Here is a 16,716-nt window from a genome sequence, read left to right as displayed (position 1 = left end):
ATATACTGTATACACAGAGAGAATGTGTGTGCACATTCTATGGAAATGTGCTTATCTGAACTGACGTCTTCTACTACCTATTAAAAGGCCTAAGAGTTGCTTCCAGGAAGCCTCCTTGTCGCTCAGATGTAGCCTGTCTCTCTCTAAGCCCAACTTTGCAAGGAAAATCATTGCCCTCCCCCTATGTGCTACATGACATTCAGGAGTGAAATCTCCATGACGTGGGGAGTTACTCCTGGGAATGAGTCTGGCCCTGGCAGCAGAGGATTTAAAATGCCTTCCTGACCAAAAGGGGAGAAAGAAATGTAATAAAATAAGGCATCAGTGGCCAAGAGAGATCAAATGGAGGCTGCTTTTATACAAACTTCAGTTAGTGCTAATTGCCATGGCTTGCCAAATCCCAATCAACACTATATCTTTTGACTCTTGAGAACACCTAGGGCCCAGACTGAGACTCGATAAAGATTTCATCCACAGATTTGCCTTCCTGGAGCATATAATTCCCAGAAGGTTCATTCTTAGGTCAGATAAATCCTGAAACCCAGAGGGACCAACCTCTCCAGGATTATCAATTAATGACATCCCCCTATCTTTTAGTTGTGGACACCCCTTCCCATGAAAAAGTCAGAACAGACACTGCTGAAGATTCCCTAAGGATTGGGAGAAGGATTAAAGGAGAAGGAGGGGATATGACAAAGAAAACGGGGTTTAACAAATGAGTATGGCTGCTGAATCAGCATATTAATATTCCTTCTAGTCTCCAGTGTTTTGGAGAAGCTAGAAGGACAAATATGAGATGATTTAAGGTAGCCCATGACAAACTCTGGGATCTATTCTGTAAATCATTGCTGAAGTGTGCTCTGAAAATTATTGGTTTTTTCTTTTTTTGCTTTGTACATATATTTTACAATTTAAAAACATTTTAAGAAAAAGAATTGATGTCTTCCAGAAGGATATCAGAAAGCCGCTGGTGGAAGTCAGCTCCTGGGTGGGGATCAAGGAAGAAGCTACTGTTTCTTATAAGTCAGTTTGTACTGTTTTTTGTTTTTACCATATGCACAGTTTTGCTTTAAATCTTGGCTTTACGAGCCTTGGAGGCACCACCTCCAAAAATCTCTCCGTCCAACAACTCCTCTCCATCTCCCAGCACCTGGCCTGGCACAGGCTTCAGAGGGTCCTCCCAGGTCCCCCAGCCCATCCACTGCAGTTTTCTCCTGAATCTAGCCCTTCAGACATCTTTGTGATAACCTGATATGAACTCCCACTTCCCTGCTCAAACATCTGCCGTGATGACCCATTGCCCTTGGGTCAAAACCAAAGCCACTGTATGATCGCGTTGATACGAAACAATTAGAATAAGCAAATTCATAAAGTCATATACTAGAATACAGTTTACTAGGGCCTGGGAAAAGGATAGAGATGAGAAATGAAGGCTCAGTTGGTACAGAATTTCTTTTGGGGTGATAGAAATCTTTTGGTAATGGATGGTGATGATGATAGCAACACATATCTGAAGGTAATTAACATCACTGAATAACATACTTGAAAGTGGTTAATGGTGACATTTCAGATTGCATGCATACTGTTAGAATAAAATATCTCTTTTAAAAATCATCATACTGTACACTCAAATGGTGAATCCTAACATAAACAATGGAACACAGTTAATAGTACAGTATAATATTCTTTCATAAGTTGTAATAAATATACAACACTAATCCAAGGTGTTAAAAATAGGGTGGTATCTGGTGATCCCAATTTTTCAGTAAACCTACAACTTCTCTAGCAAGAAATGAATGAATAAAGTCGAATCCATTAACAGCACTTTCAGGGTTTCCCATAACAAGTCTCTGCTGCCATCTCCAGTATCATTATCTCATGCGCCCCTCTAGCACTCACAACACACACTTCAAAGGGATTTAACCACCCTGGGTTTACTCAACAAGCTTGGTTCACTTTCTCCTTTCCCTCTCTCTTTCCTTGGCCTTTGTCTCTTTGGTCTAAGGCTCTGTTCCCTGACTACACCTAAATGGCTACTGTTAATCATTCAGGGTCTTAGCAGAGACATTTTCTCCACTACCACCACCATCTCCATCACTTTCTCTCAGCCTTAAACCTCGCCATGTGAGCTGGGATTATCCTGGTCTGGGACTGACCTCCCACCAGGCTGGGGGCACCTGGAAGGCACAACCTGAGGCTGGATCCTTTCTGAACCAGAACAAAGCTGAGAGTAGAGGTGGGTAGGAGGACCAATGCAGGATGGATGACTAGTGCCGGTGTTCCTCAACAAGAGAGGGAAAACATTACCCCAAGATGTCTCCTGTGAATCCCTGGACTGGACCACGGGGGAGGATCTAAGGAACTGAAGAAAACCAAGTATTCATGAGAGGGATGATCTTTGAAAAACTGATTTCAGGGAGAAAAGCATGAAAGGAGAGAAGAAGGCCATTGACTGACCACATGCTAACCAGCAACTGCCCTTGCATATTGCTGCTAATTTTCCTAGAAGACTTGGCAGCTGGAGACTGGTTCCAAATTAGAGCAAGCACCTCAATCTTGGAGAGAAAAACTGACTCACTTACAAGTACACAGCAGATTAGTTAAGGAACAAAAATTCAAAGCCAGATCTTTCCCACCAAAAAGTCTCATCATCTCCCTTGAAAATGAGGCTGGGTGCCAGCCCTACTCCAGGCTCTCCTCTTACTCCCACTGATCAATAATGGAAGAATCAACAAAAAGAACTTCTGTCACCACCTGGGAAGTGAGACAATGAGAGGGGGTCAAGGACCAGGCCATGAAAACCTGCACTCACCATTCAATCTCCTCGGACTGGCAGTCCCTCAGGAGTTCTTGTACCTCCTGCCGGCAGCGCTCCTGGTATTCCGGGTGCTTTGCAAGATTATACAGGACCCAGGAGAGAGCAGTAGCCGTGGTGTCGTGGCCTGAGGGGCAGCCAGGTAAGCGTCAGTCTCTGGGATGATTCAGCACCACAGGGTGGACAGCTCCCTTACCTGGAAGCCCTCAAGGGGGATGGGGGAGGATGGTGCAGAAATGGTGGTTCACGGTCCACCCACCAAGTCCCTGGGATGGAAACACCCCTTCCCCTACTGTAAATCCAAGCTGGAACCCTCACCCCCAAACATGAAGGTGTCAACCTCTGCTCGGATGTCCTCATCTGACAGCACCTTTCCATCTTCATCCTGGAGAGAAGAAAAGACTTCAAGATTCACTCCAGCTCTGAGAGCCTCCCACCCTAACTGAGACATTGTCTGAAGAGCCATCATCCATCCAGAAACACAAGCCCACCTTGCACTGCTTACTTCTCTTCCTCACCACTCCGCAGGACCCACCCGCAAGCCATCTCCCTGGCGTCCTTGCTTCCTGTTTGGCCCTAATGGGAGGAACCAATTCTACATGAATAATTTCATGTTTCTGCATGCTGAGAGCTTTCTGAGAAAAATATTACTGCAATCTAGGTATGAGATAATTGAACGGCAATGTGCCTTGGAAGTTAGAGGTTGTGCCTTGCTCAAGACATATTTGTTCACCATCTCAGAAAAGGAATCCAGAGGTTCCTTTATAACCTCCCCCCAAACGGGTGTAAACTAGAGATTTTGCCTTATTGCCAGAGAGGACTAGTTTCCACTCCAGAACAAAGTATTGCTGTCTGTCTGTCTCTGAATCTATACATCTATCTATATGCTCCATTGAACTATCTATCATCTATTTCAATCTCCCCCAGAAGGAAACAGGGACAGATGTGCCACCTTTCCTATATTTCCTCCAAAAATGATGTCAGGTGTCCTTTGTTGTGGTAATGAATGTACAGGTTAAAACTGGCCCATAAATGAAATCATGAAGAAAGATAGACGCTAAAGATTGAGGTGGTGTAATCTAGGAATGCCTAGAGTGTATAATGATAGTGACTAAATGTACAAATTTAAAAAATGTTTTCATGTGAGGAAGAACAAAAGAATGTCATTACTGCAGTGTGCTGAAAATAGATGGTACTTAATATTTTAAAATTTCAACTAATGTGTGAGACTAAAGCAAAAAATGTTTATTTGGTACAAATCTATACTTTGACTAGCGCATCTCCTAATATAACTTATGTAGATAGTTGATTGAACACCTTAAGTACATGGAACTTTGTATAGGACATGAGATTTTGTTGGTTTGTCCAGGTGATGCCCTGATGAATCCCAGAGTGATTTGATCAGTGAGTGGTAAAGTATTTGCAAAGTCCCCTTCAGGGAATGGTGAGAATGGGGGAAAACTCAACTTCCCCAAGTTGAATTCTTGATATTCTCACAGGCAGTGTGGACAACCAAAGCTATAGGCTGAGCCCCCAGTCTTGGGGTTTGTTCATATGAAACTTAACCCCACAAGGGATAGGTCAAGCCTACTTAAAATTAAGCCTAAGAGTCACCCCCAAGAGAACCTCTTTTGTTGCTCAGATGTGGCCTCTCACTCCAGCCAACACAGCAAGCAGACTCACCACCCTCCCCCTGTCTACGTGGGACATGACTACCAGGGGTGTGGATCTTCCTGGTAGCGTGGGACAGAAATCCCAGAATGAGCTGAGATTCAGCATCAAGGGATTGAGAAAAACTCTAGAATGAACTGAGACCCAGCATCAAGGGATTGAGAAAACCTTCTCGACCAAAAGGGGGAAGAGGGAAATGAGACAAAGTGTCAATGGCTGAGAGATTCCAAACAGAGTCGAGAGGTTGTCCTGGAGGTTATTCTTATGCATTAAGTAGATATCACCTTGTTATCCAAGATGTAATGGAGAGGCTGGAGGGAACTGCCTGAAAATGTAGAGCTGTGTTCCAGTAGTCATGTTTCTTGATGATGATTGTATAACAATATAGCTTTCACAATGTGACTGTGTGATTGTGAAAACCTTGTGTCTGATGCTCCTTTTATCTACCTTGTCAACAGACGAGAGGAACATATGGAATAAAAATAAATAATAGGGGGAACAAGTGTTAAAATAGATTTAGTTTGAAATGCTAGTAATCAATGAAAGGGATCAGTAAGGGGTATGGCCTGTAAAAATTTTTTTTTCTGTTTGCTATATTTTTCTGTTGTCTTTTTATTGCTTTTTCTGAATTGATGCTAATGTTCTGGGAAATGATCATGATGATGAATATGCAACTATGTGATGATATTGTGAATTGCTGAGTGTATGTGTTGGGAATGTTTGTGTTTCTTGTAATTTTTTTAATTAATAAAAAATTAAAAAAAAAAAAACATGGCCCACATCATGTTGCCCTCAGAGTAGTTTAAGAATAGGGAAGCATCATGATCATTCTACTGCCTGCTATTGATGCATTGGATAATAAATGGTCTGCTTTGCTCCCAAGGTCTAATGTCTAAGGCATCTGCCTGTATGTATCTACTGCATATCTATAAACAAACTTCAGCAGAATAACTTCTCAGCTGAAAAGTAGCTTAACCTCTCATGCCCTTCACAGCTTCAGACTGAACTGTTCCCTGCAGGCTGCATCCCACAGTGACCTTTGATAGTCATCTCTGCCCCATCTCTCCCTTCCTCAACCGCCTCCCATGCTCTACAGTGACCAATGGATTGAATTCAAGCTCTTTGGTCTGACATTTGAACTCAAGATCCCGTCCACTTCTTGAGGTCAGGTTGCAGAGAAACTCACCTTGGACAGCAGGAGCACGTCGATGAAGTCCAGCGTCTTGGTCCTGGCCTTGTCCATGAGGAAGTCATCAGCGCCCTGGCCGCGGAGGGTGCGGCGCCGCTCCTGGATGACGGCGTCTGTGAAGTCGTGCACCAGCCGGCAGGCCCTGCGGAAGCGCCGCCCGTCGGGACTGAGGTGGTACAGGAAGTCCGAGTGCAGGAAAATCTGCTGGTTCCGTTTCGCCACGAGGGCGCTGAGCTCCAGGATGGCGGCAATATATTCGCTGGGCTTCCTGCAGGAGGACGGCATACAGGGAGGCAACAACGTAACACACCTGAAGCCTGAGGAGCACGTGCCACCCGGAAGCTGGGAACTACTGCCCAGGAACCTGAGCATCCAGGAACAGGTGGCCCCAGGGACACATGGTGGGCAAGACCTAGGAGGCATGATGTTCTAAATTTTCTACTCTCCCTGCTTCACCACCTCAGGGAGCTGCCCCCTAGCCCCCATGTCACCAGGACAGAGCTTCAATATTATGACTAGTTCTCCCTTCCTAATATTCCATCTTATCTCTTCCCCTCCTCCAACCTTTCCAATCATATCAGACATCATCCTCTCAAGGAATCCATTGACCCAGTCCTCACCCTGGTATCCTCCTCTCCAAAATCAACACAACAGTCAGAGGTCAGACCTACAGAAAACTGGGCCTCCAAAGCCGTGTTCAATGCCCCTCATCGGCTCACCCCGTTCTATACCTTCCTGACAACTCTAGGATGAAGTTCATACACCTTCACCTGGTTTTGAGAGCCTGAAAGTCTAATCCCTGTTCACCTCCCCAACACCATTTCCAAGGTGTATCCTTGCTCTACTCCTCTTAGCAACCTTGCCTTTACTCAAATGTCTCTACCCATCTGGAAGTTCCTCTATTTCTCTCTCCCCTCCCTTGTCCTTCAATGCCCAGCTCTGACCCACCTCCTCCAGGAAGGCCCTTCTGATTGCTCTTGTTGGTCCTCACTCCCACATCTCCCCTCTAGGGTCAGTGGACAAAGTTCCCAGGACCTGATCAGGACTCACTCCTGGCAGTGGCTGTCAAAGCTGAAGACGCATTTCTGCAGACTGTCCAGGGTCATGAGGCTGATGTGCTCAAACATCTCCAGGCAGGCACTGCCCTCCGAGGCCAGGCGCTGCCACTTGGCCTGGTTAAAGAAGATGAAAGAACTGGGAGTGGACCTTATCTACCCTGCACCCCTTACCCAACTCCAGATACCAGTCTGAACCCAGCCTCCTGGTCCTTTACTCCAGACACCTGCTGTCAGGGAGGAACAGGGTGGGGTGGGAAAGCTGTGACTATTAGGACATGAAGACTCCATGACTGGGAGTCAGGAGACATGAGCTCATGTCCCAGCTCTGCTCCCATGCTTTGTATACCCTTGATCAAGTTATCATCCTTCTCTTGGTACCAGTTGTCAAATATTTAGTAGCAGTTAAGATGACCTTCTTTGGAGCCAAATAAAGTAGCTTACTTACAAGCTGAGAGACCCAGGGCAAGTTCCTTGATCCCTCTGCCCCTCAGTTTCATCGTTTGTAATAGGGCAAGCAAATGACTATCTCCACCTCTTAGGATTGTGAAAATTAAATTGGCAAAATATATCTGAGAATGACCCAGTTTCTGATATATAGTGAGTACTTAATAAATGTTAGCTTTCATCTTCATCACATTAGCATCATCTTTGTTATAGGCTGATTGCAAAAATGTCCCCTCTATTATGTGAGAATAATAGAGGGAGGAGGGCTGGGGACAGAAATGAAATCAGAAACAAAGATAGATGTTAAAGATTAAGATGGTATAATCTGGGAATGCCTAGAGTGTATAATAATGGTGATTAAGTACAAATTTTAAAAAATGTTTTTGCATGAGGAAGAGCAAAGGAATGTCATTATTGCAGGGTGCTGAAAATAGATGGTAATTAATATTGTAAAACTTCACCTTATGTGTGAGACTAAAGCAAAAAATGTTTATCTGTTACAAAATTAATATTTTGACTAGTGCATTTCCTAATATAACTTATGTAGATAGTTTGATTGAACACCATCAGTACTTGGAATCTCAGGTAGGACATGAGACTTTGTTGGTTTGTCCAGAGTGATGCCCCGATGAATCTCAGAGTGATTCGATCAGTGAGTGGAAAAGTATTTGCAAAGCCCCCTTCGGGTAATGGTGAGAACGGGGAGAAATGCAACTTCCCCAAGTTGAATTCTTGATATTCTCACAAGCAGTGTGGACAACCAAAACTATAGGCTGAGCCCCCAGTCTTGGGGTTTGTTCATATGAAACTTAATCCCAGAAAGGATAGGTCAAGCCTACTTAAAATTTAGGCTAAAGAGTCACCCCCAAGAGAACCTCTTTCGTTGCTCAGATGTGGCCTCTCTCTCCAGCCAACACAACAAGCAATCTCACCACCCTCCCCCTGTCTATGTGGGACATGACTCCCAGGGGTGTGGACCTTTCTGGCAACGTGGGACAGAAATCCTAGAATGAGCTGAGACTCAACATCAAGGGATTGAGAAAACCTTCTCGACCAAAAGGGGGAAGAGGGAAATGAGACAAAGTGTCAATGGCTGAGAGATTCCATACAGAGTCAGAAGTTATCCTGGAGGTTATTCTTATGCATTAAGTAGATATCATCTTGTTATTCCAGATGTAATGGAGAGGCTGGAGGGAACTGCCTGAAAATGTAGAGCTGTGTTCCAGTAGCCATGTTTCTTGGAGACGATTGTATAATGATATGGCTTTCACAATGTGACTGTGTGATTGTGAAGGTCTTGTGTCTGGTGCTCCTTTTATCTGCCTTGTCGGGGAACGAGCAGAACATATGGAATGAGGGTGAATAATAGGGGGAACAAGTGTTAAGGTGGATTTGGTTTGAAATGCTGGTGATGGATGGAGGTGAGGGGTGGGGGGGTGTGGTATGTATAATCTTTTTTTTCTGTTGTTGTTTTGTTTCTTTTTCTGTTGTCTTTTTGTTTCTTTTTTCTGGGTTGGTGCAAATGTTCTAAGAAATAATGAATATGCATCTATGTGATGATGTTGAGAATTGCTGAATGTATAGGTAGAACAGAATTATATGTTAATGTTTTTATTTGTTTGTTCTTAATTTTTTTTAATTAATAAATAAATTTTTTTTAATGTCCCCTCTGTTGAGAGAGGAAGTCCTTCCTAGGTCAAAAACATCATTTCACATTCTTGCTGATCATTCCAAGAATGCAAGGATCTGACAGTTTTACCTAGACCATTTCTCAGACTTGTATTTGCAGAAAGCAACCTTGACAGATGACATGCTGTCTTTCTTTGGTCAAAAATCAGGCCTGCTTCTGCTTCCTATAACAGTTGCTGATTCCCTAACCTTAGTGGTCCACCACTATAATGCAATTTCATGCATGTTCAGACATCCATTTAGGCCTATTTATGTCATGCCTGTGAAATCTGGGTAGTTTTAGGAAAGAATATAAACTAATGAAAAGCACACACAGCTTGCTGTGCCATGAATAGGAAAATCCTTTGTCTCTGAACCAAGAGACGCCTGTCTTCTGGCAGGATACATGAAACAGTTACAAGCTAATTTATTAGATTACAAGTAGGGAATGTCACAGACAGTTCACAAAATCTTTTCCCCCGATACTTGACCCTATATCCAAGTGCTTTGCAATGCAACTTTGCAGCAACTTCCAATAGGAAGTAGGGCCTATTTCTCCATCTGTGCCATTTTGAAGGAGTTGTATATCCCAGAAAAGGGAGGTCCTTTAATCCAGATTCAGTGTTGTAGGGTGGGACAACCTTTGATTAATTTATCTCCATGGAGATGTAGGGCTCTTGGTTGCACATACGATCTTTTGATGAGCTTATCTCCAGGAAGATGTGGCATGCCTGATTGTGGGTGTGACCTTTTGGCTAGATGGAGATCTGACTCTGGTCATTCAAGGTGGGTCTTGATTAGTTTACCTGAGTCCTTTAAAGGAGGAAACGTTGTGGAGAAAGCACAGAGACGACACAGATGCTTGGAGAGCAGCCTACACAAGATTAAGACGTTTGGAGATGCAAGGCCCAGCAGATGTCACCACGTGCCTTCCCATGAGATGCTGAGCGAGCCAGAACCCATAGACCCCAGAGGAGCTACATGAAAACCCATAGATGCTTAGAGAGGAAACCACTGGTATCAGAAGCTGGAAGCAAAAGAACCAGGAAGAAGGAGCAGCAGACACCAGCCAGGTGCCTTCCCAGATTCCCTTTCCTGGAGCCAACGTATCTCTGTGGATGCCTTACTTAGGACGTATTTATGACCTTAAAACTCTAATCTTGTAGTTTATTAAATTCCCATTTTAAAAGCAGCTCCATTTCTGGTTTATTGCTTTCCAGAAGCACTAGCAAACTAATACATCACCCTTTGATTTTAAGCTGGTGTTGTGACTTGCTTTGTCTAATACAATGTAGGGAAAATGATGACATGGTAATTCTAAACCTAGGCTTCCAGAGGCATTTCTGCTTTCTCTTACAGTTAGAACCCTGCTGTGCCTTGTGTGCAAGCCTGGGCTGCCTGCTGAAGGACGAGAGAGCACATGTAGGTAAGTACAGTTGTCTGAGCACAGGCCATCCTAGGCCAGCCTGAGCCAGCCAAGACCCAACAGTGTGAGACAGGTGAGACCAGATGATCTGCCTACCTTACACCAGCTGATCAGAGATACATGAGTAAGCCCATCCACAGCCTGGAAAGCTAGTCAGCTGACCCACAGAATTGTAAGAAATAACAATCTCTTATCATTTTAAACATGAGTTTTGAAGTGGCCAGTTAAGAACTACTACTAGGCACTCTTCATCATTATCACTAATCAATCCCAGGGATTCTAGAAGGAAGATTAGAAACCAACACCTTCTGATCACCCTCTATGTCTTGGGAGTGTGGTGCCATTGAGTCATCTTGATCAACCCTCAAAGTAGAGGTCATCATCCCTATTATGCAGGGGAGGAAACTGAGGCACAAAGAAAAGAGCAACCCAACAGAGCCAGGACTCCTGACAAGATGTGTCTGAGGTCCCTTCCACCCGAGGCTCCATCTGGGACCATGGGTTCAAGGCACTCACGTGCATGATGTTCGTGCTGTCGTTGAAAATCTTCACATAGGGCTTCAGGATGTTGAAGTGGAAGGCAGGTGTCAGCATGCGGCGGTGGCGGCTCCACTTGTCACCAGCACTCAGCAGGAGCCCATCCCCTGGTAGAGTTATCCACTGGCAGTAGGTGAGGGCACCCCTTCCCTTGGCCCCAAGATTGTCCTCAGCCCCTTTTGCCCACAGTTACTCACCCAGCCAGGGCTTGAGGAAGCGGTAGAAGAGCTTATCTTTGGGTGCAATGGTGGCTGATAGGAGAGATGGGCCATCAGGAGCCATAGAGGAGGCTAAGGATGGACCTCGAGTGGTCATCACCCTTCTTCCCACCAAGCCCAGCATAGCAGGATTGGAGCCATGAAAAGAGGAAGCAGGGAAGAGTAGGGAACTAGGCAAGGTTGCGGCAGAGAAGAGCAGACAGAGCCCAGAGAAACACTTCGGCATGCCTAGACACACGCTGGGACGCAACTCAACACACCCTACCGCAGCATGACACGTCTCCTCCACAGTCTACCATGTGCTGAACATCTGAGTGCAGCCAACATTCTACAGAATGCATCCCATGGACCTAGGACACCCTGGCTGCCCCGGCATTGTATGACCTCTCCTGACGTGGACTTTGACATCTATGGCCACAACATACATGATGTACCCTGGTGTGTACCACATGAAACAGCATGCTGTGACTAGGGCCAAAGACCATCTGACATGACTCCAACTTGCCTCACAGATGTGCCCCAGCTATGACAGGAATATGATCTTGTTCATGTCCCTAAATAGAGCAGGGGTGATATAGGGATACCTCACACCAGCCTCGTACACAGTTCAAGTAAGGACCCCAATATTCCTCAGAAGATCCATGGGTTCCATACACATTCCAGCATTGACATCAAACAAGACATAAACATGACTCAGATATGAGGAGGAGGAGAACCAGACTACCTATAACAGCATCCCCAACAAGACCCAGATCGACCTTGACATGACCCAAATGTCTTTGGTAACAGCTGAGCCACAGACATGACCAAGACCATCTTCCTATGATCCCAGGTGTGAGCACACACCAGACATGACCAGACATGACCAGATGTGGCCACACAGCAGACGTCACCCAGACTCACCTTAGACAAGAACAGACATGACCAGTAGTCAGACTGGTGGAGCTCCAGCTGGGCGCCTCCTGTCCCAAACCCCTGGGTCACCTACCCACTTATAAGCAGCACAGAGACCTCAGCAGTGGACAGGCTGTGGTTAGCTCAGTATCTACCTGAAGCATAGAGGAACAGGCTTGTTGAAAGAGAGGTAGAAGATGCAGAGAACCTCATGACAGGGACCTATGCACCAGCAGTCCACCTCCCCATAGGTGCTCTCAAGACCCTGCTTGTAGAGAAGACCCTCCTTCGAGCTCTTATTTGGAGAGGATTATAGAGGTCCATATCCACACCTGTCCAGATTGTCCAGACTGCCCTCTGCACCCAGAGAGCAGAGACTTAGAACCCTTCCCTGTGAACCCAGCCAGCTACTCATCCTCTCTGCACAGAGCGTCCTCTTGGGCCCCACAGCTTGGCACACACAACTCAGGGTACCTCAGGGTTCTCTTCCCATCCCCATCTTCCCAGTAGGGAAACGAAGGTTGTAACGATACTGTCAACTGTGCAGAGTCCTTCAGATTGGAAGCGGGGTGCTGAGACCCAAGCCCAGGTATGTCTGAACCCAAGACTTGTGTTCTTCACATTCTGACAGTTTCGTGTCACGAGAACAATCGCGCTGAGAGTCCCAAGCCCACCAAGACTGGGCAATCGGGGACATGGCAATTACCTAAGAAAGTGGTCCCGTGACCCAGGCCAGGACATGGAAAGTAAATTCAGGCCATATGTACAAATGGGAACTGTAGGGGAGCTTTTCCATAGGAATTGAGCTTCTGGGACTGTTTACACCATGAGGAAAGAGCTGCCTTGAAAGTAAGATTGATGCAGAGAAAAGTAAAACTATGAGTTGGAGACGGATTTGTGATGACATCGCTTGAATCCTGTATCCAGCTTGGCCTGAAGATGGTTTTTCCTGGACTTTGCAGGAAGACTCCCTTTCTTTACTTAGACCTCAACAATCAGAGAGACCAAGGAACTGTCCAGAATCACCCACCACCACCGCCCTCTGCACCACCCTCCCCCAGCATTAACATTCCTACTCATTCTTCCAGACCAGTTCCAGCAGTGCCTCCTCCAGGAGGACCTCCAGCCTGCTCAGCAGATTCCTGGCATCTCCTCTGGGCTGCCCCATCTTGTCTCTGTCTCTCTGGCCCCCTTCCCGACCACAGATGTTTGAGGGTATCTCTACCCAGATCCAACCACAGTGCTGGGAGTTGCTAGAGAACAGGGTTTGTATTGCAGCCTGATTGGGTGTCAGCAGAACCCAGAACACCAGGGTGGAGGGCAGATGGTGAGAGGAGGGCAGGTACATATAAAAGAAAGAGAATGAGGGCGGGCCACGGTGGCTCAGCAGGCAGGAATGCTTGCCTGCGATGCCAGAGGACCCGGGTTCGATCCCCGGTGCCTGCCCATGTAAAAAAAAAAAAAGAAAAAGAAAGAGAATAAGAAAGAAAGCTCAGGGTGGGGGGTAGGACTCCTTGCAGAGGCCCTCAGAAGATTGGGAGTAAGGGTGTCAACACCCTTGACGCTCCCATGGTGCCCATCCCCACAAGCTCTGCATGGGTACCTGAGGCGTTGGTGACACACCGGATGGTGTCTGGGTGGAAAAGACTGATGATAGGGATGATGGGTCCCAACCAAGACAGAAGAGCCTGAGAGTAGGTGGCCACGAGCTGAGATACGTGGATCAGACCCTCTTCATTGGGGTTCACCTGCAAGCAAGGGCATATGGTCACCTTACCAAGAGGAGCCACTAACACATCCCCCACACCCCTGTCCAGCCTTCGAATAAAAAGTATGTAGGGGCTCAGCAATGATGGAGGGAATCAAGTGTCCCTTGGGCCAGAAGATCCTGGAGTCTCCAGATCCCAAGGGCATAATCCATGGCATACAGAGAAGACACCTTCTCTACCCACTGAAAGGCAGAGCTTGGACAAAGACAAATTTTCTTATCTAGGAGAAATCTGAAGGCAAAGTCTTGTGGGACCTTAGAGAAGGCTCCATCATGGGCGGGGTGAGGGATTGATCCTGTAGGGAGGTCTACAGTTGAGGCACCTTCCAGCTCTGGAAGCACCCTGGGAATGGATGTGAAGTCTGGCTGTCTATCGCAGAGGGAGAGGGATACCAAGACGGATGGGAGGAGGGGAAAGGTGGTCAAGACCAGCCTCTCAGGTCAAGCAGTAACTTGATGACACTCCCATGGCCCCAGGGGAATTCCAAGACCCAGAATCTCAGGGAACCTCCAGAAAGAAGCTAACTTGGGAGATTCACCTTTCCTGAGCTGTAGTTCTCATTCCTGCAGGGGGCGTGGGGGGGGGTGCTCTTCAGTTAATGCGCAAACTCCAGTTGGTGTGGAGGGGACCAGGTGGGAGTTCATCCTTCTGACCTTGGATGTCCCAAGGAGGTGATGGAAAACCCAACCACTTGGACGTCAAACCTTTGTCGAGTGCCTGCCGTATGCCAGCCCCTTGGATGAGCATTGCGGATAGAGGTCAAGGCTGGGGAGTCAGGGCAGTCTCCAGAAAGGGGAAAGGGCCAACTTATATCTAAGATGGCCAATTGGGTCATAGGTATGTCTGGGGAGTGGAGGTGGGGGGGTCACCCTCCTGTGGCCCAGCTGTGCCTCTTGGCCCAGCGAAGGCCAGGCACTGCCTGAAGTCCACTGAGAGGACCAGACAAGAGCAGACTCTGTACTTTGCCTCCAGGATGGCTCAGTGTTCAGGAGAGACTGTGGGTAGGGCAGGTCACCGGCTCCATCCAGCCCGCCCCAGGAGCCCCCCAAGGAGACAGAGGTGCACTAATGTGGGGCCGACGGCAGGAAGGTGACCCAAAGCAGGCTTAGTGGGGTGGGGTAGGAATGAGAGAGGCCTCAGCGCGTGGGGTGGAGTAAAGGGGAGAGAAATGGCCCTGGAGGCTGAGTGAGGAAAGAGGGGCTCCCCTCGGCCTCCTTGTCTTCTCTGCTGTGCTAAGCTCAGCTCTCAGCTCCCTGAGTCCCATAACTGACCCCTCAGGGAGTCCAGGCCTTATCCTGGGGCCCCACTTACCAGGCCCAGGTGACCCAAGAACCAGTTCCGTCTGGGGGGCTGCGGGAAGCACCGGAGGCGGCGGCACATGTCGTAGAAGGCAAAGGACCAGGCCAGGGTGCGGGCCAGGAGCCAGGAGGCCCCAACCACCAGCAGGAGCAGCCACGGGGAGGGGGCCACGGGCCCGAGTCCCAGCCACGACAGGCTCAGCAGCCGCATCCTCAGGACAGCCGGGCAGAGGGTGAGCTTCTGAGGGCAGGAAAAGGGGGTGGCGATGGAGGGCTTGGAGGGTGAGACCTGTGGAGTAGAGGGAGAGGGCCAAGGAGGTGAGGGGCAGGACAAGGGGTGGGCAGGGAGGGTGAGGGAGGGAGCAGACGGATGGGGAGAGAAGGGAGGACAGAGAAAGGGAGAGAGAGTAGGACAAGAGGGGAGACAGGGTGATGAATGAGAAAAAGGAAGGAGACAGGGAGAAGGGGAGGGGCGCATAGGGAGGAGGGAGGGAAGCAAAGGTGGGGGCAGTGAGGACAGACAGGGAGGGGACCACTGAGCCAGGACAGGGAGGGCTTAGAGACGTGAGAGCACAGACCTCACAGAAATTCAGGGGGAAAGAGAAAGTGAAAGGAAGAGGAAGACGAACAGGCAACCAGAAGTTAAAAAAAAGAGAGGGATAGAAAGACACAGACACAAAGGGAGAAAGAGAGAAATGAGAGCTACAGAGACAGAGGTGGCGGGAGTCCAGAAAGGTCCAGCCTAAGCTAGCAGCCAGAGGGGGAAGTCGGGGTGGGGGGGGGTGGGGGGGGTGGGGGGGGTGGGAACAGTTCACTCAAAAACCACCAGAGTTCTGGCCAGCACACTCACCAGCCTCCGTGGCACCCTTCTCAATGCAGAACAAGAGAAACTGCCCACCCCCGCCCTGCCACCCCCAGGCAGGCACCTTCAGTCAGAAAAGGCTTGTTCAGTGCAACCTCTTCGTGCTGGGAGGGATGGAGCTAAAGCAGCCAATCCCAGCTAGCCTCCTGTCTCCTCCCAGTCTGGCAGCCTGCCCAAAATAGGGGAGGGAGGGTGTTGAGAGAAACTCGAGCATTGGCTCAGCAACCCACAGCGTGGGCCAGGGATCCCCATGACTCAGCACCACCCAGCAGGGGAGGGGAGAGAGCTGGGGACAGAGGGACAAAGGTCCCTGGCCCCCAGGTTTACAGCCACCCTGCAGTCTCCAGGGCCAGGGCGTGGCAGGACGAAGCGGGAGGTAAAGGGGCAGGTGAGCGTCGCCCAGCCACGTCCTCTTCCCAAAATGCCTCCCACACATGGGCCAGGAGGGGGTCGCACAGGAAGAAAGAGTCCTGCTCCCTGGGGATTAAGGGGATCAGATTCTGGGGATAAAGGGCGCAGCACACCTGGAGCCGGAGAGGAGGACAGAGGGGATGTGGTGGGTCAGGTGAGAGGGGTTCTGAGGTGGTGGTGTCCCAGTAGGGGAGAGGCAGACCCACAGGACCCCAAGTGGGGTCCCTATTCTGCCCCCTCCTTGCTCTGACTGTGGGCAACAACTGGCTCTTTCTGTGGCCTCAATTTTCCCATCTGAATGAGGCATGGGGTGGGGCCTTAGAGGGGAGAGGTAGTTTCCTCAGGAGGTGGAAGGATCAGGAGGCCGGAAAAGAGTGAGAGAAGGGAGGGACTGGCAACTCGGGCTGGAGCTGCTTGTGGGCCAGTACTGTCCATAAAGTGACATACTGTGTGCAA

General features: G+C 48.2%; 1 protein-coding gene across 5 annotated transcripts in view; it reads right to left on the bottom strand.

Moving 5' to 3' along the window:
* Positions 1–16,716, bottom strand: part of LOC143650761 (cytochrome P450 4F2-like) — a 66,490-nt gene that overhangs the window by 6,414 nt on the left and 43,360 nt on the right. The window contains exons 1-9 of one of the 5 annotated variants that reach the window (XM_077121953.1): positions 15,914–15,969; positions 15,001–15,276; positions 13,524–13,668; positions 11,006–11,059; positions 10,788–10,915; positions 6,726–6,847; positions 5,673–5,943; positions 3,134–3,200; positions 2,813–2,942 (exon numbers count right to left, since the gene is read on the bottom strand). In XM_077121953.1, the coding sequence (XP_076978068.1) occupies positions 2,813–2,942; positions 3,134–3,200; positions 5,673–5,943; positions 6,726–6,847; positions 10,788–10,915; positions 11,006–11,059; positions 13,524–13,668; positions 15,001–15,198 (1,115 nt within the window). In that variant the 5' untranslated portion in view covers positions 15,199–15,276; positions 15,914–15,969. Of the gene's footprint in view, positions 1–2,812; positions 2,943–3,133; positions 3,201–5,672; positions 5,944–6,725; positions 6,848–10,787; positions 10,916–11,005; positions 11,060–13,523; positions 13,669–15,000; positions 15,277–15,837; positions 15,970–16,716 lie in introns of those variants that run through there. The other 4 variants (XM_077121955.1, XM_077121956.1, XM_077121952.1 and 1 more) reach the window with 4 other exon arrangements.

Source organism: Tamandua tetradactyla, chromosome 11, assembly GCF_023851605.1.
Source record: "Tamandua tetradactyla isolate mTamTet1 chromosome 11, mTamTet1.pri, whole genome shotgun sequence".
NCBI classification, from domain to species: Eukaryota; Metazoa; Chordata; class Mammalia; order Pilosa; family Myrmecophagidae; genus Tamandua; species Tamandua tetradactyla.
This window is presented reverse-complemented; position numbering and strand designations above follow the sequence as displayed.